This window comes from Eschrichtius robustus, chromosome 2 (assembly GCF_028021215.1).
Source record: "Eschrichtius robustus isolate mEscRob2 chromosome 2, mEscRob2.pri, whole genome shotgun sequence".
NCBI lineage: Eukaryota > Metazoa > Chordata > Mammalia > Artiodactyla > Eschrichtiidae > Eschrichtius > Eschrichtius robustus.
The window spans coordinates 30,556,164-30,580,043 of NC_090825.1; the positions used below are offsets into that span (position 1 = coordinate 30,556,164).

Below are 23,880 nucleotides of genomic sequence, written 5' to 3' on the forward strand. Positions count from 1 at the left end.
CTGAGGGAAAACAGTTATCTCCCTGCATAGGTTTTTAAGACATAGAACATTAGTTACAAGTTTATCACTTGCTCAAAAAACAACCAGGTGTGTATTACAAGGATTGTAACTGACCAAATCAGTAGTTGGAAGACATTTCTTTCCAAGGTTGAACCCAAAACCTAAATAACTTTTAAAAAGAGACAGTGTTTATTTGCCTATTTAGGAACTGCTGTAGAATCTAGTATTATGGGACTGGACCTGTTCAGCTAGCCTATTTAAGTTTTGATACTTGAACTAACTTGAAAATGAATACTATAAATTCAAAATAAGAGTTTTTTATTTTTTTATCTTTGTGTTAAAATCATAAATAATCTTATTTCATTTGTTTAACCTGATTATTAAAAAACAAAATAGTATTATGTAGTAAAAAAGAATTCACCTGCAAATGTACTCTCTGCTGATACCAGCCACTTATTAAAAACACGTTTCTACTAAAATTATTCTTAAATTCTTAGATTTATAGCACCTGAAATCTGGACCCAGCTGAGCTTTTATTTTACAGATCAAAATGCATGGATGAAAATACATTACAATAATTAATGAAGCCGTTCTAGTTTAGCCTGAAGAGATTTAAAATTCCCAGTGATGGCCTGTACTGCTGCTGAGGAGCTCATAGACTGGAGCTCAACCAGATAACCACAAACGGCATCCAGGCAGAGATTTGTGAATCTCCTCCTGAAATGAAAAAGACACCTGATCAACCATCTACATATTTAGAAACATTTCCTCCTATAGGACCTCCCTTCAACTTCTGCTAACCTTACTCATTATAGTCCCACATGAGAGCAAGGATCATGTGATTAAGTAAATGGCAAATAAATGAAAATAGAGAAGGAAACTCAGGGGGTAGGTGGATTACCACATCACCACCATTTCCCTTTTGAAGATTATTATAATGAGAAGGAGGCAGTAAGGGATGACTCCTTAAATTAATATTAAATTATTTACATTCATTTGGCCTTTTCAAACAAATATATCTTGAAATGGCCATTAATATCACAAATACATAATTGAACTTCCTAGGCCACTAATTCAAAGTGAAAGGAGTTTAGGAGCAATTCATTAATTTTATCCTGTCACCTTTAGAAAGACTTCAGGACAAGGGTTGAAAAATGGAAAAAACTCTAACCTTTCATAAATACTGACTGGTATCATTCAAATAGTTATTGCAAACATGCACAAGAGCTTAAATCTCCCATACTTCTTTTAGTTTCCATATCGTGCCCCATTGTCTCCAAATTTGTTACCCAGGTATTTATTAGGTGCATTTAAAAGCCTTTGGTATATAATAAAGCATATCTAATTCATACTTACCTCTCACAATTTAAAACTTGGCTAGGATTTTCAACATATCTTGTCAATAGTACATGTATACAATCCAAAAGGTGCAGTGGCTTCTTCATTCTGTTCCAGAATGGATCCTATAAAGAAAAAATACATCTTGAGTTGTAAGACAAATTGTGTCAACTGATTTTTTAATCATTTATGTTAGTTAAAATAGTCATCAGCGTTCAAAGCAAAATTTACTGATATTAAAATAAGTATTTAATATTATGTGGTTACTAAATTATATATCTGATTATGGTTAATAATGAATAGCACTGAAAACTTCATTGTGATGTTATTTAGGAAGAATATTTGATGTATCGATCCAGTGTGTAGAGCATATAAATTTCCTGTTTAGGAACCTGAGGTAAGAGAAGAAAATCCATCTCTTCCTATTGGCTGTGACACCATTTTTACTTTGAACTTATGCAGACTTAATCCGATAGTGTGAATAAGAGACTAAATCAGTAGTCAGAGAATCTTAATTCTAGTTCTGGCTTCATCATTACCAGCCATGTGACTTGGGCAGGTTATTTAACCTCTCTGCCCTTGTCAGATGTAGTAGAAGATGGGGATACTACTACTTGCTCATTTCCATCATGGGCTCATTGTGAGTTTTAATGAGATATATAAGTGCCTTGTAAAGCACTGTATGAATGTTTTGACGATGCTACTATAATCATGACTAGTATTAAACGCAATCCAGTTCAACAGGTTTTGTTTGGTTTTTGATCTCAGGATAAAAATTACAAAATATACAGTCCAATAAGGTTAAATATGGTGAGAAAGATCATTTAAAAAAAACTGAGGTATAATTGACATATAACATGTTAGTTTCAGGTGTACAATATAGTGATTCACTGTTTGCATTCACTGCAAAATGATCACCATAGTAAGTCTAGTTACCACCCGTCACCATACATAGTTAAATTTTCTTTTCTTGTGGAAAGATCTTTAAGCACTGATATTTTAGATGAGGTTACAGTGAATAAATACACTGATATTTTGTTCCTTTAAAGTAAATGATAATTCTTCATATATTTAGCCTGTTCCACTAAAAGTAAAGCATATATAATTATGTTTATTAATATTAAAAAATATTTGATTTTTATCATGATATATCGCAAAGCAACTCTCATTATTGGTTTTAAGTCTGAAGCATAATTTGCTTAACCAATGAAGCAAATTTCTGATACAACTGTATTAGATGAGATACTTACAAACACACAAGCAAAATACTCAGCTCCTGTATCTAGAAAGTTAATTGATTTAACTAAATAAATTATTTTATTCTATTTAATATTTTCCTTACCCGTGACTTGAACAAGTGATCATATACTTCCAGTAGTCTAGGTAATGGCACTCCAATTTCATTCATGGTCTGTATCACAAAACCCACATCCCAGTTCAAAGTACAAACTTGCTGCTCTAAGAACTGCACAATAAAATCTGGGGAGAGAAAAGGACCAGAAGTTGGGATTGTTAACTTGTTTTTTGCCCCCAGCATTATTGAGATATAATTGACATGTAACACTGTCTAAGTTTAAGGTATAAATGTGATAATTTGATACACATACATATTGCAAAACGTTTTCCACAATAAGGTTAGTTAACATGTCTTTCACCTCATATAATTAACATTTTTTTGTTGTTGTAGAATTGTTAACTCTTGATACTAAAAAGTAGGCCTTACTCATAATTGAACAGTTTCTACAGGAAAAACTTTTAAAAAACAATTTAAAAAATTCTTTTAATAAAAAATAAGGCATATACCAAAATATAAGCAAACCTATAGAGATAGAAAGTAGATCAATGGTTGCCTAGGGCTGAAGGTGGATATAATTTATTTTTTGGGGTGATGAAAATGGTCTAAATTTAATTGTGATGATGGTTGCACAACTCTGTAAATATGCTAAAACCATTCAACTGCACACTTTAAAGCTATTAGAGAAAAAACTTATTATAGTGAATTTGGAAAACAGCAAAAGAACAAGAAGAAAATAGAGACCATTCACAATTCCACTATTGGAGAGGATCCACTGATAATATTTAATATCTTGAAATACTATATCTTCAATTTAACAGCTTTTCAGAAAAGAAGCACTTACTGCATCTAGATTTTAGAAATATTAAATGTAATATTCATAAGATTCATAAGTTATTTATTTTGATGATTCTAATTGTGGTCCCATTCTCACTTTTTACTACCTGTTACATCGTAAATAAGATTTTTTGTTTTAAACTATCTATCTATCTATCTATCTATCTATCTATCTATCTATCTATCTATCTATTTATGGTTGCGTTGGGTCTTCGTTGCTACGCGTGGGCTTTCTCTAGTTGCGTCCAGTGGGGGCTACTCTTCGTTGCGGTGCACAGGCTTCTCATAGCAGTGGCTTCTCTTGTTGTGGCTCGCGGGCTCTAGAGCGCAGGCTCAGTAGTTGTGGCACACGGGCTTAGTTGCTCCGCGGCATGTGGGATCTTCCCGGACCAGGGATCGAACCCATGTCCCATGCATTGGCAGGCGGATTCTTAACCACTGTGCCACCAGGGAAGTCCCATAAATAAGATCTTAACAGTAACAATCAAATTCTTATTTATGGTACCTAAAATCTGAGACCGACCAATGTGAGTAACCATGGGCAAGAGGAGTCACTGAAAAAAGTGCCACTGAACCTGCATCTCCCCTACAAGTTATCATACAGAGATTGTGGAAAGGTAATAAAAATTCTAAAGACTCAATTTGTTCTAGTTTGAAGCCCCCTGGAACCTGTTTGCCATTGAGAGAGTGATAGAAAAAGGAAGGCCTCTTCTACCCTAAATTTTATTGGGCTCAACAATTAAAAATCTTAAGTCAAAGCAGAAATACCCTCAAAAGGGATTGTGTACAATGTGGCCTTTTTGCTATTAAAATTGTCAGGTTTCACATACTCATAAGACATATATATACAGTTGCTCTTTATTTTCCTGATCAATGAAATGGCATGGCAGTTATTTTGGCATGGCAGTTTTTAATACTGTACTTACAAGAAATAAGGGTATGATTATAATAGTTTTATTTCTTACCATGTCCAGGGAATAAACCCTAAATCAGAGAAGGTCTATAAACAAGTCTGGATCTTCATATTTTAAAAACAATTTGATGTTATAAGCATTTTCATGTTTCTCAACATTTTTCAAAAACACAAAGTGCTTATTTAACATTCTACTGTATGAATATATTTATGTTGAGTCTATCGTTTTACAACCGAAGAAGACATTATAGGTTGGCAAATGGCTTATAACAGAGTCTCCTACATAACAAAGAGTCAGTATATCTGGTTAAGAAAGGAGTTCACAAAAATTACATTTTTAACACAACTACTTGCTATTTTAAAGAAAAATATGCCCTCAATATAATAGGGGGTAGTTGAATCAATCACAGATCATCCATGCACAAAAACATCAGCTATTTTTCCCTTCTCTTCAAGCGTGTATAGGGTTACCAGTAATATAATCACTACGGTCTGTTAGTCAGACTATCCCAAGATAGATATATCAACTTGGAAGGTCAAGCAAAGAGAGTTTCATACCCAACTATTCATCAACAAATTCTGCTATTCTTTGGAGGTGTTTCTTTCTGGAGAGGTAGAATTAAATTGCAGAGCTAATAAATAGCAACAACAAAATGATTTTGCTCTACAAACCATTATTTTTCCATGTCAATGAAGAAAACCATCAAAACAAAAAGATAAAAGCCTCACGACCGTAGCTGAGGTTATGGCTTACCTAGAGGAAAGAAACGCGGTGTGCCGGCATACATCTTGCCAAGGAGCACAATCTTGAGACTAAGAGCATGCATCCTGTCTGGGGAGCTCAACGTCACACTTTCATTCAGTTCTGTAAGAAAGAGACATGTCATTAGAAACCCAAACTGTTTTTATTGTGAAAATTTTAAATTGACTATTTTATTCTGTTTCAAGGTACAAAATACTAGAACTTGTATGCACGTTAATATAATGAGCAGATTCTGTGTTTCTGTTACTGTCTGATATACTTTCCACTTACCAGGGCACTAGTTATGAGATTCCGAGCTAAGTGTCTCAGAATCCCTTATTAAGCAGTATAAACCACAAAAATGACACATCTTTTCTGAGGGTCCTCTCAAATATTTACTGGGATCATTCTCTACAGGATCGCCCTCCACCATATCAAGTACCCTCTACTTCCCTCTGTTTAGGTATATACAATTCTCATGAGCCCTAAATATATGACCATTAGCAGCTTGCATTCACTCTTCTACTAAGTCACTAAATAACGTACAGCTAATACACCTATAAATGAACACTTACCTTTCTCTATGATATCTTGCCAAAGTGTCTGCACCAGTATAGGGTCTGAATAACCGGCACAATGAATTATTGCAAGTTTACATTCTGCAAGTTTAAATGGGTCAGCAAATTCCCCATAAAGCTGTAGGAGAAAATGCCAACATCCAACCAGAGATTAGTATTCAGAAGTTAACAGTGAAGAACTCCCTGAAAGTTAAAAGTAACCAAAGATTTTATCTAAAGTTCCTAAAATATGATACAAAGATGTAATGACATGTAGGTAGTCGTAATGCCAGATTAAGAATGGTAAATGCATGGAAAACACATTTAAACAGATTTCAATATGTGTGCCTTTTTTTTTTCTTGGCTGATAGCAAGATACTGCAATGACATTTCTTTTAGAATTAGTGTTGTCTAAACTAAGGTTTGAAAAATCACGGAAATACTGACAAATCTAACGGTGCTTTCAGGGTACTTAGAGAAATGTCCATGAATAATTGAAAAAGAAACTGTTCAGAAGGGTACACAGAGTGGGAGAGGCTTGGAGAGTTAAGCAAAGATAAATTACTTTTTCAAGATAAGAAACAAGGCCATAAAATAGGTGGCAGGAGTTTTAACAAAGCCCCATGTGAGGCTGATAGATTCTTGATAGAAATTGGCCTGGAAAGAGATACATAGCTTTTTCTAAGAGTGAGATACCACAGTGGTGATGTGTCAGCCCAGTGATGTGCTTCCAAAGATGGCTTATCTTAAACACAAAATAAAATGCAAAAGAAACAAGATAATAGGTGACTACTATAGGAGTTTCACTTGCTTTTTTATTACCTTAGTTATGTCCATTAGCTCAGAGTCCAGCTGAGAAATTGCATCCTGTACAGAAGAATGATGGGAATATTGCCTTTGTAGTGTCTCTTGTATCTGAAGTTGGATCCTAGCAACCTAGTTTGCGTAGAAAAAAATCAAATCTTAAGTTCTTCATGATAAATCACCAGGTACTTGAAGGAATGACTCCTAGTATCTGACTTTAAGTTTGTTAAAATAAAAATAATATATAAATAACAGCATAGTGACTACAGTTAATCATACTGTGTTGCATATTTTGAAAGTTGCTAAGAGAGTAGGTCTTAAAAAGTCCTCATCACAAGAAAATAAATATTTTTGTAATCATTTATGGTGACAGATGCTAACTAGACTTACTGTGGGGATCATTTCTCAATATATAGAAAAATTTAATCATTATGTTGTATACCTTAGCAACTGTTATATGTCAAGTCTACCCGAATTTTAAAAAAATGTATAAATAAAGACTTCTTTCATAACAGACTAGCAACCTTTCATTACAACATAGAAGATTACACAGGGACTGTGCTGTGACAGAGAGCCTTTGCTACTCACCAACACATGTTTCGCCCATGATTAGAGCCAGACAAACTGGTCAGCCTCTACTTCCCGGCCTCCTCTGCTAGGAGTATGGCCGTAAGACTATGTTCTCTTCAAAGGAATGTGAACAGAAGTACAGTATGCCACTTCAGGGTTGAGGTTTTTTAAGAGTGAATGTGCTTCTTACATGCTCTTTTCACTCTTCCTCCCTTTGGTCAAAGAAAAAGGTAAGGCCATTGGAATGGTAGAGCCAGAAAATAGAACTTGGGAACTGACATCAACCAAGTGGAAGAAAGCCACATGCCAATCAGGAACACCAACTCTGGATTTTGTGAATGAGAAATAAGCTTTTGTATGTGGACCATTATACATTTTTGTGTCTCTTAGTAAAGGCAGTTTAGCCCACTCTACACAGCTACTTATTAGCCTCCAGAATAAACGGTGAATGTGACATAATCTGCTTGGTGTTAGAATAGTTAGGATAAATCTCTAGAAATGCCATAGAGAAAACTTTTAGATTACAGCAATGTCCTAGGACCCAAATGCTGTATCATTAAAATCTTTTAAAAGATTTATATATAAATATGAAAAGAAAAAAAGAAGGCATAAGAGATTAAAATTAATACTGACTGCTACAGACCTATTATTTACTAGGGGAAGAGAGGAAGTGGACTAACATGCAGCTACTAATCAATGTGGATAAGACTTAAGTGTCGTTAGCACTTACTTCCATTTTTTCTTCTAATTCATGAAGGAATTCACCATCTGCAGCTATTGATGAAATGGCAGTGGAACTTTTGGCACTAAGAATGGCACGAGCAATGTACTCTAGTCGCTGCTGAAGTGAAATTTCTGTGCTGGGGGGAAAATTCTTATTTTTATTCATGTGAATTCTTAAGGATCCAATATACATATATATCAGCTATGAGGTACGATTTATGCCAAATTAACATAAAAGGCCATTTGAAACTTGAAAAATTAGAGGATTTCTAATAAAAGAGATCCACAATTTAAGTCAACACATAAATACTTATGTTTACCTCCAAAAAGTAACTTCCTATTTTAATACTTCAGTATATTAAAACTTGGATTATTCTAAAATTAAACTAAACTTTTTATTATTCCTCATATTCTTCACTTCTCTACCTTAATGTGGCAAATACTACATTTCATTTTCCACACAGCAACTAGAGTGACCTCTTAAAGCCAAAAATCAGATCATGTCACATGCTTTCTTAAGACCCTCCAATCTCCTTTACCTACTCCTCCAACCTCATCTCATTCCTCCCTTGTTCACCATTTCCAACCCCACTGGCTTTCTTTTTTGTACCCTAAACATGATAAACTTAAATCTGATGCAGTGCCTCTTCAGAGACCATCGCTTCTGTGCTTAAACCACTTCCTCCATTTCTTTAATAGCTGCCTCTTCCTGTCATTTGAGAATCAATTTTAATGACAATTTGTCTGAGGCCTTCTCTGACCAATCTTAACTAAACCAGCTCCCCATTCCCCAAGGCACTTTCTACTGTAATATCCTGTGTTTATTGTATTTATAGAATATGAACTTGTCTGTCTATGGTCTTTGCCCACTAGAATGAAAGCTCCTTAGAAGCAGGGATGGTGTCTATCTTGTTCACTACTCCCTTCCTCAATGCCTTGAATTATCACTGGTACTCAAAATCTATTTGCTGGCTGATTGACTGACAGGTGTCAGAAAGCCCTAAGCATGTATCCACCTCCATGATTACCATCTTCAGTCCTTTCTAATCCCCTAAGTCCATCAGACCTGGTTCTTTGACATTATAAAGCAACTTGGCATTAAAGACAAACATACTAACTCATTTAGTTGTTGGCAACCCCTCAGATCAACCAGTATTAAATGAAACTTTTGATATCTCCATTAATGCCAATCTGAATCAGGAAAAAACTGGCTTTCTTTTACTTTCAGAGAAGGTCTTACTTAAAAAACTGTCCTTCTACATAGCTATGGCTCCTATAAGTTTTCCCCTTCCAAAAAGAAACCAAAAGGAAGAAAGGATTAACTCCTTTCTCCTATCTTGCAAAGTACGTGTGTGGATGACAGCACTGACCATCTCTTAAGATCAAATATGAAGGACTCTGTACCTTTAGGAGCTTTGCTTATAAAAGGCTTTCCTTTACCTCCCCTCTCATCTCTTAAAAAAAACCCACTTGAAACAAACATTTTAAACATGGGTAATATTTCCAAATTATTTAAAGTAGAACATTCTATAGCCGCCAACTTACTTGGTGCAGCCTACATATGTAAAAAGAGTGTCGTGAGGGCTTCCCTGGTGGCGCAGTGGTTAAGAATCCGCCTGCCAATGCAGAGGACAGGGATTCGAGCCCTGGTCTGGGAAGATCCCACATGCCGCGGAGCAACTAAGCCTGTGCACCACAACTACTGAACTTGTGCTCTAGAGCCCGTGAGGCACTACTGAAACCTGTGTGCCTAGAGCCCGTGCTCCACAACAAGAGAAGGCACTGAAATGAGAAGTCCGCACACTGCAACGAAGAGTATCACCCCGCTCGCCGCAACTAGAGAAAGCCCGCGCACAGCAACAAAGACCCAACGCAGCCAAAAATAAATAAATAAATAATAAATTAAAAAAAAAAGTGTAGTGAGAAAGAGAGTAACATAATAGTCGGAAAAAGATTTTATTGTGGAAAGAGATGGTAAGCTGAGAGCTGCTAAGACGTATAGGGTCTCTCACATGAGGAGGAAATTAGGTTATGTGTTTGTGTGTGAAGTAGATACGGACAATGGGCACTGTTCTTAAAAGTTAGAGGATTTCTGAATATTTTATAACAAGAATATAGTAACTGTTATAACAAGGAACAAGGTTAGTAAATATTAATGAAAGGGCAATTAAGAGCCACTCTAGGAGGCTTCCATGGTGGCACAGTGGTTAAGAATCCGCCTGCCAATGCAGGGGAAATGGGCTCGAGCCCTGGTCTGGGAAGATCCCACATGCCGCGGAGCAACTAAGCCCGAGCACCACAACTACTGAGCCTGCACTCTAGAGCCCGCAAGCCACAACTACTGAGCCTGCGTGCCACAACTACTGAAGCCCGTGCACCTAGAGCCTGTGCTCCACAACAAGAGAAGCCACCGCAATGAGAAGCCCACGCACCACAACAAAGAACAGCCCCCGCTCGCCGCAACTAGATAAAGCCTGTGTGCAGCAAAAAAGACCCAACGCAGCCAAAAATAAATAAATAAATAAGTGTGTGTGTGTGTGTGTGTGTGTGTGTGTGTGTGTATGTATATATAAAAAGAGCCACTCTAGGGTATTCCTTGGCGGTCCAGTGGTTAGGACTCTGCGCTTCCACTGCAGGGGGCCCAGGTTCGATCCTTGGTTGGGGAACTGGTATCCTGCAAGCCGCAAGGTGCGGCCAAAAAAAAAAAAAAGAGCCACTCTAACACTGAAAGCATTGAGCAGCATGACAGAAATGACTTACAAAGATTTGTATAGTAATGGTATCTAGGACGCACTAAGAAAAATGACAAGAGTAATCCAGAAATGAGATACTGAAGGCCTGGATAAGGGCACAGTCCACACGTGCCTCTGAGTACAGAAAATAATAGGCATTCAAACACTGGATAAAGGAATGAATTACATAACCTTAAGACAGAGCTACAGTGAATTAAATATTTAATAATGTTGTCAAATTTTTTTTTTCATTTGAACTTTTTTTTTTTCCCTTTTTTTTAACATCTTTATTGGAGTATAATTGCTTTGTTGTTTTAGTTTCTGCTGTATAACAAACTGAAGCAGCTATACGTATATTTATATCCCCATAGCCCCTCTCTCTTGCGTCTCCCTCTCAATTCTTAATTGTACAAAAACTATGAATTGACCGAGGCCTTTACTAGAAACTACCTTTTAGGCCTTTACTAGCTTAAATTCCTTTTCTTTCCTTTTATTAAATCAAAGACAAAGAAATTAAAGTCACTTCGATATATGTGACAGAAGATGTATATGAAGGGAACTTATAAAAACCAAATGACTGGGCTGCCCTCGTGGCACAGTGGTTAAGAATCCTCCTGCCAATGCAGGGGACACGGGTTCAAGTGCTGGTCCGGGAAGATCCCACAGGCCGTGGAGCAACTAAGCCCGTATGCCACAACTACTGAAGCCGCGAGCCTAGAGCCCATGCTCTGCAACAAGAGAAGCCACTGCAATAAGAAGCCCGTGCACTGCAATGAAGAGTAGCCCCCACTCGCCGCAACTAGAGAAAGCCCACGCACAGCAATGAAGACCCAACACAGCCAAAAATAAAACAAACAAACAAACAAACAAAAAAACCCAAATGACTATTATGACCAAAGACAACAAGAAGACCAAAAATGCCTTGGGCCCATACATGCAACAATTACAACTGCATGAGCACACACACACACAGATACACAAACCCTCACACTTGCTATTAGCCATATCTGGGTGATTTAAGTAACCATTCTGATTAACTTGGTTTAATAACAACCTTGTCTCAAACACCTCCTTGTCCTAACTTAACCAATCTCCAGATTTTAGAAATAGCACTGCACTATTGTGGCAAAGAAAATTCCAAATGAAAAGAGGGTCAAATTAATGATCTGTCCAAAATTTTAAGTTGTCTTTTGATACGACAATCTAATTAGAAATTTCAATGCACTCTTTAACAGGATTCTTAACAATCCTCAATACATATGCTCCAAGACCTATTCAGTAATTTAAAGAGAGTAGAGGAAATTAGCCTGGAATTTGTTGAACGTTTGAAATTATAAAGACTTAGAGAAGTATTTTTTGTCCTTTAGTTAAGAATAGTAATTAAGGGACTTCCCTGGTGATGCAGTGGTTAAGACTCCACGCTCCCAAGGCAGAGGGCCCAGGTTCAATCCCTGGTCAGGGAACTAGATCTCACATACATGTCAGAGCTAAAAGTTCACATGCCATAACTAAGGAGCCAGTGAGCCGAAACTAAGGAGCCCACATGCCGCAACTAAGCAGCTCGCCTGCCTCAACTAAGACCCAGCCCAACCAAATAAAAATAAATAAATAAATATTTAAAAAGAAAAAGAATAGTAATTAATTGCTGTTAATAGGAAAGAATCTAAAGACATACTTTAAAGAAAAGGATTTACAAGATAGTTTGAATAGAGAGTCTATTTAGTAGGAGGTATTTGGTACCTGCTACACATTATTAAAAACAAACAAAAAGAGAAAACTATAAACTTTAGGTAAATCCAAGCAAAAGCATAAAAATTCTATATATGTATAACCTGAATAAGGTTTTATTTAATATCTGAAATCTGGATGTAACTAGATATAGCCCAGTTATCAATTATTCGTCACAGTGAGAATATTAGGCCATACCTATGCATGTCAGCCAATTTGGATAGGACACGAGCAGCATTGTTAAAACTTCTGTTCTTCTCATAATACCTCCAGAGTAAATCCATGTAACGAACTTTGTTTTGATCAACTTTGGCCATTCGGACTAGATGTGGCTCCAGAAATGGAGAAGCAATCTGGAAATTGTAAAGTTACTCAGAAACATTTTCTGACTACCCACTTGCTCTTCAGATAGTAAATATATCATTTTATAGGTGTGCCTTGTTTTATGAATACATAAGCAATTTTATAATCCAGTAACAGATAAGAGAGGGCAATTTTTCTCATTATAAATGATTGTTTTACCACAGTTAATCAAAGAATTGCTATGATAGTTGCATTAGGTTGATAAAAACAATTTATTATAATCCAATTACAAATCTTTTAATAAACTTTGAGAACACAGCTATTGACTCCTAGATTCTGAGCTCAAAACCATTCTTGCAATTATCAAATGCCATATATTCATTTTACAGAATGAGGAACACTATGACTTAGGGTAGTGAAAGGACATTTATTTGTGAAGTGGCTTAATGGCAGAGCTAAGACAAAGTTCAGGTCTCCTAACTCATAATCCATTGATTTTCACCCCACAATATAAACAATCCCAATCAGCTTCTAAATAACAAGAAAACTAGACCAAAAGACTACCTTGCTCACTAGGAAAAGGCATTACATTACTTGGCTTTTCACTAACACCTAACGGTTGGTACAGGGTGAAAAACTGAATTTCCTTATGACTATATATGTGCTTAACCCACTGAGTTATGCTACTTAAAAATATAAATTAACAACATTGGTAGAAAAAATATTTTTTACCTGTAGCAGTTTATCTGCAAGGTCAGCTTGTATTAGCCAATTATAAAGGGCAATACTAAAGAGTTCATCTTTGGATCTTTGAGACAATTTAAGCATTTGTTCAAACTAAAATAAAGAAAACAGTAAAAATTAGCACAGTTAAAGGCTCAAAATGACTCCTTAGCCTTATAGGCTTCTGGTAAGAAATCAAGAATCCTTAAATGGTAAGTTCTAAGAGTTACTACCCTTTCCAAGATGGTTATGCTACCACCACCACACAGAACATCTAAACACAGTGTATTTTCAGAACGAAAACATGCTATGTCCCTTACATGATGGCCTGCTTCTTCATTACTCAGCATATTGGGATCAGATGACAACACTGGAGGTCCAGGTTTTTTGGGTACACTGGGAGACTGAGGAGCAGCCTTACTTTGATTTACCAGTTCTTGAAGTGTATCTGTAATACACTTGTAACTGTTTAATCTGAAAAAGAATGAAAAAGGAGCAATTACATGATTTAGTTATCAATTGGTTTATCTTATCTAATTGAAATATAAACTAAAGAGAATTTTGGAGAAAATACACACACACACACACAATTTGGTATTAAAAATAATACAAATCATTAGTTATCTATTTTATACATAGTATCCATAGTTGAGAACCTACTGTGTAGCACAGTGAACTCTACTCAATGCTCTGTAGTGACCTAAATGGGAAGGAAATCCAAAAAAGAGGGGATATATGTATACGTATAGCTGATGCACTTTGCTGTACAGTAGAGAGTAACACAACACTGTAAAGCAACTATACTCCAATAAAATTAAAAATAAATAAATAAAAATAAAAACAATACAAATCATATGCTTTTTCAATAGGTTTGAGAAGCACTTGTTTAAAAGGGTAAAGTCATAAAAATGAAACACATCTTAGATTGGTTATATATTTCCTTTATGGACATACTTTTTTTTTAAAGCAGTCTCTAATAATCTATGAACATTTAAAAATCATCCTTTAAAATACTAATCTTCATCCAGAACCAGACATTGGGGGTGGGGCGGGTGAAGCAGCAGTTTTGTTTCCAAAATCGTTATTGCATTTCAAATTGACATTAATACAATCTCAGGAAAACCAAAGAGGCAAGTTCAAAAACATTTAGGTCCTTAAGAATTCCCACCAGGCTATAATTTTATCCCTAGGCTAATAATTAGAATACTGCTTCACACCTTTGATAAAACAAGACATTTTTAGGTGAAAGCATAATTCAATTTTATGAGTTGTACTTGAAATATTATTTTCCTAATACCATCAGTCAAACTTTACACAAAGAACAGTCTATATCCATAAAGTTTCATCTGCTAAGGTGATAAAACTCACCTTTCTTGGAAAGCCTGAAGTCCCACGATGTCTTCTTCTGGTTCTCCATGTTTATAGAAATGAAGTCCAAGACCCTGAGGATCTTTTTTCTCTGCAGCAGTCAGAGAGAGCTCCACTACACCCTCATAAAAACGCACTAACAGGAAAGCCAAAGGACAAAGAGTTAAGGCATATTATTAAGTGGATACATTTTCCTTAGATGGCTTATAAAAATACTGACCAAGGTTATTATGTTTACTACTATGAGGTTTCTACTGTATATCAGTAACTCAGGTGACAGCATCATATAAAATATTTCTGATGAGTCTACTGAAGAACTAGGTTCCAACATGCTTAAAAGGCAGCTATTATATGTATTTTCTTCACTGCAAAAAAATTTCATACTTAAAATAGCAAAAAGGAGGGTTGCAGTTCCTTGATGGAAAAAAAATCTTAGGATTCAAAGTAGTACCTGTACTAACAGTTACTACATTATGTTAGATTTGATTTAAAGTAATTTTAAAGTGAGCAGACAGGTAGTATTTTTAAAATTAGTCAAAAGAGTCTAAAGCATCTGAAAAATAAATGTAACCCAGAAAGCAATCTAACACAGGTAGTAGTTTAACTGGAATAGGACTGAAACCCCAATGTTAAAAAGTTACACATTTCAAGATATAAAAAGAGCATTATAGCTTTTGTAGCCGCTGGTGCAGTCATCAAATACTAAGACATAAGAAATGAATTCCCTATGTCATATCACTTGGGCTACTGAAAGCTGAAGGAAGATCTCCCTCTGAGTTAAGCAGAAGGTATGAAGAACATTTTGTTTCTCACCTTGTCTATACTGAGCACAAACACTGGACAGGTCCACTTGATTGCTGATTTTTTGATACTCCTTTAATGATTCCCTTAACATTCTTTCCTTTTCAATCTTATTTTGAACTTGTCGGGAACGCTGGAGAAGCTCATTTGCCTAGAAGTAGAGATGACAAGAACTTAAAAAGATACAAGCACATGGATGATGCTGTCAATACAAGTTTTGTTTAGTCTACGTCTAAATTTACATCCGGTTTATTATCATCAAAGATAAAAACAACTCTACAAACTTACTTCTTCTTAATTTTAGGCAGAAAAGTTTTTGACCAAAAAATCCTAGCTATTCTTAATTCCTCTCACAAATATGTAAGCAAGACAGCTTTTGACTGGTAAATCTCTCGCCTAGTCAATACATTATTGGTCAGCAGGCAGTCCAAGCAACACTGATTTTTTAAATTTTTTTCACCTGTAGGAAAGGATCAATAAAAATTGCCCAATTAGCTCTAATTTATTACAGACAAAGTTTTAGTGATTTTTTTCTTAATTTTTAAGGAAAGGCATAGTTAACTATTTTAAAAATACAGTCTAGAAATACTATCAAAGATTCTTTATGAAAAATTTATATACGGATTTTAAGAAATAATATATTCCAACGTCTTTCTTACACAGATGAGGATCCTGACGCCATGGAAGGTTAAAAGACGTAACCAAGGTCGTATGTCAAACAAAAGACAACAGTTCCTGATTACAATTCTAGTGTGCTTTCATCATACCATGAAACCTCCTGTAAGAAACACTGAAATGAGTAACAAAGCATCATACCTTAGAACAAACTGCATCATCAGTGCTATACAGAAGTGGGCAGATGTCCTGTAAGTGTAAACTAATGCCATCAACAGCAGCATTATCTCTGATGTAGCAGTTGATTAGAGAAGCAATTAACGCCCCAGTCAGTTCCTTGTCCCTGATTACCAGATCTTTAAAGGTGGTGATTTTCAACTGTTCTTGAAATTCCTAGGAGTATAAAAGAAAATCCTCTTCTGATCAAAAATATAGAAAAATGTATCAAAAATGTATTTCCACACAGAATGAAATTTCTTTAATAATTTAAAATATCAAAACATTAATAGACTCTATAATTCAAAAGATAAAATATACTAAACTATAAAAAATAATAAAATTTTACAGATTTTCATAGAATCATTGAGAATTGTAAAAGAACCCACAGTATGCCTATTCCAAATCTCTCACTTTACCAATGAGGAAAGCAAAACCCAGGTGGAGTCAAAATTCGAGACAGGCTTCCTGACTTTAGTTATAATCAGGAAAAAACAATCAATTAGCTACATTAAAAAATCTTGGGCTTACATTTATTTTTCCAAAATAACATTTGAATTCTATTATTCAAGGACTTCTAACATTGGAGTTTGATCTTATTTAAACAAATCTGCTTGCTAAAATGGAGTTCTAAAGTACTGAGGTGATTTATACTATAGTAACATTCTGTTTAGTGATCTGACTGCTATTTCTTTTTCCTAAATTTCAGCAAATATACAATCTATGTTCAAATTTTTTGGATTAATATTTAATTTACATTCCTTGAGCATATAGGGAAGGAAAGTTTTGAAGATGGATCACAAAAAAGATACCTAGGCTAAAAATTGACCTACATTATTCTTACCAGCCAATAAAACTAAAAATCATTATTCTACCTGGCATGGAAAAGGAAGTAGCTTTCATAATTAAACATATTCACTTGAGTTTTTAAAAGAGGAAAAAAAAGTATGTGCTATTCTTTCTCAAATAAATGGACCTGGGGCTTCCCTGGTGGCGCAGTGGTTAAGAATCCGCCTGCCAATGCAGGGGGCATGGGTTCAAGCCCTGATCTGGGAAGATCCCACATGCCGCAGAGTGACTAAGCCCGTGTGCCACAACTGCTGAGCCTGTGATCTAGAGCCCATGAGCCACAACTACTGAGCCTGTGTGCCACAACTACTGAAGCCCATGCACCTAAAGCCTGTGCTCTGCAATAGAGAAGACACCACAATGAGAAGCCCGTGTACCGCAATGAAGAGTAGCTCTCACTTGCTGCAACTACAGAGACCCCGTGCGCAGCAACGAAGACCCAATGCAGCCAAAAATAAAATAAATAAAAAACAAACAAACAACAACAAAAAAACCTGAACTTATCAAGCCTCTGTAAACTTGACTTCCATTTCATAGAAAATTCAGGAAATAGATGAACAAGTTGACTACAAGGAAGGTAAAGACAACCTCAGAATGTTGGGATTCTACAAGATTGATGACCTGATGCCTACAAGGCAATAGCAACCCCCTCCCACCAAAGAGAGAGAGAGAGAGAGAGAAAATTGCTCTAGACTGAGAGATTTAAGAGAAAAAACAACCAAATTCAATGAGTGAACCAACTGTTTAGATTCTGATTAGAATGAACCAATCTATAAAAAGATATTTTTAAGACACAGAAATTTCATTATTTTAGATGTTACCCAAAAGAATTAGTGGCAATATTGCTAAATGTGATAATGACATTGGTATTCAAGAAAATGGCCAAAGGAATACATATTAAAATATAGAGGAATGAAAGGACATGATGTTAGGGATCTACTTTAAAATAATTCAGTAAAGAAAAAGAAAATAAGGGATAGATTAAGCAAAGTTGGTAAAATTGTGAAAATGTTGAATGCAAATAAATTGTGTATGGGGGATTAGTTGTTGTACTTGCTGTACTTTTGTGTACGTTTAGAAATGCTCCCAATTAAACTAATAGGTAGGAATACATTCCCCCTAAATGACCTAACATTTAGATAAATGCAAATTACCTTTATCCTTAAAAAGGATTCCAATGAGGACAGCAAACACCATTCATTTTCCACAGTGGCAAACATTTTTCTTTAAAGTAGGAATGTTTAATTTTAATTTAGGTCACTGGACTTCTTGAAATTACATGCAAAAATTTTATGTATGTGTCTGTATGCATTCTTTGAAGGTGGGGAGAAAGAGTTTTGATCAGATTCCCGAAGGGATCTGTAGCCCAAATAAAGGTTACAATCTACTGTTTGAAAAATATTTTTGGTAAAGTAAGAGTTCATTCACATATCACAACAAAGTTCTCATATACTGTAATAACTTGTGGTTTTGACAATGAATCCCTCAAGTTATCACGCTTTAGTGCAATTTTCTCATAACACATTAATTTGATCATAACCTAAATGCTTCCCAAAATAATCCTCTTCTGAACCTAAGTGAAAGATTACAGCTCACTCAAAAGCAAACAAACTAAGCACAGAATTAATAGCACGATCTTAGGGGGAAAAATATCCTACCTTCTGAAGTTCTCCTACAATGGCAGTGAACTGATGTTCACAAAGAAGTTTCCATAAGGCCAGAGCCTGGTATGATTTTCGAACCAACTGCTGGATTGCCTGAAGTGAAACCTTTTCACTCAGTTGAGCCTCTAATTACAAAACATAACTCATGAAGTTTTGAAAAATGACAGGTTAAGTTGTTTTAAGTAAAACAACACTTTATCTCAAATAACGACAACTATAGTTAAAGTTGAAATCCTCATTGTTCTCCTTCCTCCCCTCATAGGCAACCATGCTCATGAGTTGTTGAATTCACAGTTTTATCTTCTCACTATATATAAGTGCTTCTGTGTGTATGCATACATAAACAGTAAAAATGTTGCAGTTTTTAGACAATTTACACCATTGCTTTTTCTGCCCAGTTATATTTTCACAGGCTACCCATACTGATAAATAAAAATCTAGTATCAATACATTTATTTTAATTGCTGAGTGTTCCATTATGTAAGTATACCACAATTAGGTCCATTTTCCACATGAAGGACATTTCTGTTGTTTCCAATGTTTTGCTACTACAACAATAATGCAATAAATATCCTTAAAAAAGGTCTCCTCGAAAACACAGTCAGGTTTTGCTACGACTGTTTTTCAAATTAAGATGCATTGGCGAATCATGAAATCAATTCAGTCAGTCATGACAGCTTTATTTTTTTCCCCTTAAAAAGGAAAAAAAATATTAGAGTATAAAATAGGTATAGTTATTTCTTAAAATTCTGTTGCGTGTATATGCTTTTAAATATCTGGGTCATAATATAAAAATTATTACTTATTGTGGGAAAAATGTCTGATAAAGACTGTTCCTGAATATATACCTAGAAGTGAAACTGCTGGCTTTGAATGCATATGCATTTTTAGCTTTTAATATATATGATCAAATTGCTCTCCAAAGTGGTTATTTCAGTGCATACTGTCAGCAATTTGAATGCTCCCCTTTGTATAAATCCTTACCAATGCTTGTATTTTGTCAAGCTTACTTGAAAAGAAGTACTGAAAGAAGAATTTACAAAATAGTGAACAGAAAACTAGGTCCAGCAGGAAGGAAAGAAAGTACGTTGGGACAAAAGTAAATAGCTGAGTCTTAACTAGCAAAGTTCTATCAGCCAGAATAACTGGCTCAAACAATAGAAGGCAAAAGAACTTAAAAAAAAAATTGAATGGTAGGCAAAATTTAAACAATATTTTATTACTATGCCAGTTCACATCTGGAATAATTATTGGTTATAAGAACTTTTCAGTTCCCTTGCTGTTTCCTTAGTTGTTACTTTTTATAATAAATAAAAAAACACAACTTAACATTTGATTCATATTTTTAACTCTACAAGAAATACCACTTCACACACATTAGGATAGAAATGTTTTTAAAAAAAAAAAAAGAAAAATTATTGGTGACAATGTGGAGGAATTGGAATATTTTGTGTACTACCAGTGGAAATGTACCAATACAATGGTATAGTTGCTATGGAAAAGTTATGGTGGCTCCTCAAAAAATTAAAAACAGAAATACACATAATCCAGCAATTACAATTCTGGATATATAATAAAACAATTAAAAGTAGGGACTCAAATTTCACCATGTTCATAGCAGGATTATTCACAATACCCCAAAGATGAAGGCAACCTAAGTGTCCACCAACAAATGAAAGGATAAACAAAATGGGGTTGATACACACAATGGAGTACTATTCAGTCTCAGAAAGGAAGGAAATTCTGACACATGCCACTACACATGTGAACTCTGAAGACATTATATGCTAAGTGAAATAAGGCAGTCACAAAAAAACAAATACTACATGACTCCACTTACATGAGGTACACAGGGTAGTAAAATTCAAAGACAGGAAAAAAAAAAGGGTGACTGTCAGGGGTTGGGGGCAGGGGAAAACGGGGAGTTATTGTTTCATGGGTACAGAGTTTCAGACTAGAAAGATGAAAACGTTCTAGAGATGGATAGTGGTGATATTTGCAATCACCATGCTACCGTACAAAATGTGAACTTAACTTACTGAATGCCACTGAACTGTACACTTAAAAATGGTTAAAACGGTAAATTTTATGTTATGTATATTTTAGCACAATAAAAAAATTCATTAAAAAAAGGTGTGTATTGGGGAATTCCCTGGTGGTCCAGTGGTTAGGACTCCTCGCTTCCATTGCAGGGGGCCTGGGTTTGATCTCTCGTCGGGGAACTAAGATCCCACAGGCCACGGGATGCAGCACCCACCCCCGCCCCCAAAAAAAGTTAAAAAAAAAAAAAGTGTGTATCATGCTTTCTGGTGGAAGAAATGAAAACCTTTTATGAGCTGAAAGTTGTGGAAATACATGATGTCCATATCATCTTACTTTTCAAATCACACTAATATTATTTTAATAAAAATATTTGTTACCACAAACGATCTTATTAAGAGATGTCCACTGTTTTCTATTCACCTAATAAGATTCTTTACTGGGGTCATGTACATTTAACTGATCAGAAGCAATAATTTACCATGAAACTTCCTCTGCAGCTCCTGTTGCATTTGCTGGGTATTTCCATTTTCAGGGCGCATGAATCCTATCAGCCTCTGCTGCACTTTGGCAGTAGTACTGAAACAAAAATTCCAGAAAGTATATTCATAGGGTTGTGCAACTATCACCACAACTTAATTTTAGAACATTTTTACTCACTTTCCATTAGCAGTCTATTCTCATTTCCCCCGCCCTACGCTAAGCAACAGCTAATCTACTTTCTGATTCTATAAATTTGCCTATTCTGTATATAATGAACTGGAATATGTTGTAAATATTCTTTTCCTCTGTAGATTAGTGAAATAATCACTGACAAATCAATTCAACAATTTACACCTGGAGCATTTTAATCTCTCAGATGCTTAAATTTTCACTGAGAGTAAATGGATAATAACAATAGCTTCCATTTATCAAACCCTTGCTTTCTGTCCCCACCAATGATTTAACATAATACAACAACTCTGTAAGGTACGTACTATTAAGAATACCATTTTACAGATATGAAAACTTCAGGACAAAAGTGAAAAGCAAAGAACCTGCTGTCAGGAAATACTGGTCACTGAGAGAAATGAGCTAATAAAAGCATTTGGTGCTCATTTGGTGAAGAATCTGATTATTTCAGCTCTTAATGCAACTTCAGGGATGCAAAGAAAAGAGTGATGAACTTAAACAAAAAATGTATATGCAAAACAGAAACAGACTCACAGGCATAGAAAACAAACTAGTGGTTACTAAGTGGGAGAGGGAAGAGGGGAAGGGCAAATTAGAGGTATGAGATTAAGAGATACAAAATACTATGTAAAAAATAGATAAGCAAAAAGGATGTGCTGTATAGCACAGGGAATTATAGCCATTATCTTGTAATAACTTTCAATGGAGTATAATCTGTAAAAATACTGAATCACAATGCTGTACACCTGAAACCAATATAATACTGTAAATGGACTATACTTCCATTTAAAATAAAAAAGAGGGACTTCCCTGGTAGTCCAGTGGTTAAGACTCCATGCAGGGAGCACGGGTTCGATCCCTGATCAGGGAACTAAGATCCTGCAAGGCATGGAGCATGGCAAAAAAAAAAAGTATGACTACTGAAGCTATAATAGGTACACTGTCAGATGAAGTTCATAAGTGATTATGTCAATGTTGTTAGAAAACAAAATTTTTAGGGTAAAAGCAATACAACTATACTATAAAAGAAACTGAGCAAATTCCCTTTAATCTTAAATCTGAACTGAAAAACAATACAAACTCATAATTTTGTTGTATTAAAAAAAATAAAAAACAAAACAACATACAGCATGACCAGTAGGAATTAATACCTCTAGCTGTAGTCTCTAATACCCTTTCCTACCAAAAGAAACCAGGGCTCCCTAGAGAAATGGCCAAATCCATTTCTAGGGCAAGAATTGTACCAAATGAGCCTGAAATGTCCTGTCATGCTAGAAAGCAAAGATGCTACCAAATACTGTCAAAAAGGACTCCAGAGCAGTCTGAAGAGGCAAAAGGTTGGGATAATTTTCCACTGAAAAAACAACCTGCAATGGATTGAAACACATTAAATACGTTTGAAACCAGATTCACATAATGATACTAAATAAAAAACTCAACTGATGGTGCTGGCCAAGATGGAGTAAGCCTGCTACAGTCTCTCTCACTGACTACAACTGGGAACTTTGGACACTATACAAAAAGCAACTACTCACCTGAGGACTCTAATAGCACACAGATTGATGAGGGGAAGTCAAAACTCGAATGATAATCCATATGGAGGTGAGTATACTGGGTTCCCCCCCACTCCTTTATCTTCAGGCTTTGTCCAAAGGTGAACTGAGTCTCAAAACAGTATGGTGAGTAAAACTCCCAAGGAACATTCAGCAACGTCTGGAGACATTTTGAGTCATAACTGGGGAGAGCTACTGGTATCTAGTAGGCAGAGGCCAAGGATAATCCTAAACATACTGCAATGCACAAGACAGCCCCCAGCACGAAGAATTATCCAGTCTACAATGTCTACAGTGCCAAGGTTGAGAAACACTGGAGCAGAAGAACTGAGAAAAGGGGGCCCTGTGGTCCAAAAAGTTTGGAGGGAATCAGTTATTTCTCTTGATGCTTTGCCCCAAAGGCACCACCACTTCTCCAAAGCTGTATGACAAGACAGTGAAAACTGGGAGAAAACACTGACTTTCTATCCAGAGGACCAGTAAAAGAGGCCTCTGGGAGCTAGGGAATATATGGGAAATCAGAGCAAGAAGAGGCCGGAGGAGGAGATCCCCTAATTCTGAGGAAGATGAACACAACTTCTGGGCTCACCTCCCAGGCTGTATGTGCATGGAACATACCTGAAGAAGCAAAGCAAAGATACTAAGACTCTGAAGACCACACACTGTATGATTCCATTTATATGAAATATCAAGAATATGTAAATCTACAGAGATAGAATACATTAGTAATTGTTTGGGGCTGAAGGGTAGAAATGGGGAGTGACTGCAAATGAGCAAGACGGATGTGGCCTAAAAATGGATTGTTGTCATGACTGAAGAAATTCTATATATTTACTAA

General features: G+C 35.7%; 1 protein-coding gene across 1 annotated transcript in view; it reads right to left on the reverse strand.

Moving 5' to 3' along the window:
* Positions 1–479: 479 nt before the first annotated feature.
* The window catches only part of NUP155 (nucleoporin 155), a 69,041-nt gene continuing 45,640 nt past the window's right edge, over positions 480–23,880 (reverse strand). Inside the window, exons 21-35 of the mRNA XM_068535254.1 lie at positions 21,299–21,396; positions 18,772–18,902; positions 16,250–16,441; positions 15,446–15,584; positions 14,633–14,768; positions 13,585–13,738; positions 13,274–13,378; positions 12,437–12,591; positions 7,786–7,915; positions 6,504–6,617; positions 5,700–5,820; positions 5,137–5,247; positions 2,681–2,817; positions 1,357–1,463; positions 480–717 (exon numbers count right to left, since the gene is read on the reverse strand). Coding sequence (XP_068391355.1) covers positions 579–717; positions 1,357–1,463; positions 2,681–2,817; positions 5,137–5,247; positions 5,700–5,820; positions 6,504–6,617; positions 7,786–7,915; positions 12,437–12,591; positions 13,274–13,378; positions 13,585–13,738; positions 14,633–14,768; positions 15,446–15,584; positions 16,250–16,441; positions 18,772–18,902; positions 21,299–21,396 — 1,969 coding nt within the window. The 3' untranslated portion in view covers positions 480–578. The remainder of the gene's footprint in view (positions 718–1,356; positions 1,464–2,680; positions 2,818–5,136; positions 5,248–5,699; positions 5,821–6,503; positions 6,618–7,785; positions 7,916–12,436; positions 12,592–13,273; positions 13,379–13,584; positions 13,739–14,632; positions 14,769–15,445; positions 15,585–16,249; positions 16,442–18,771; positions 18,903–21,298; positions 21,397–23,880) is intronic.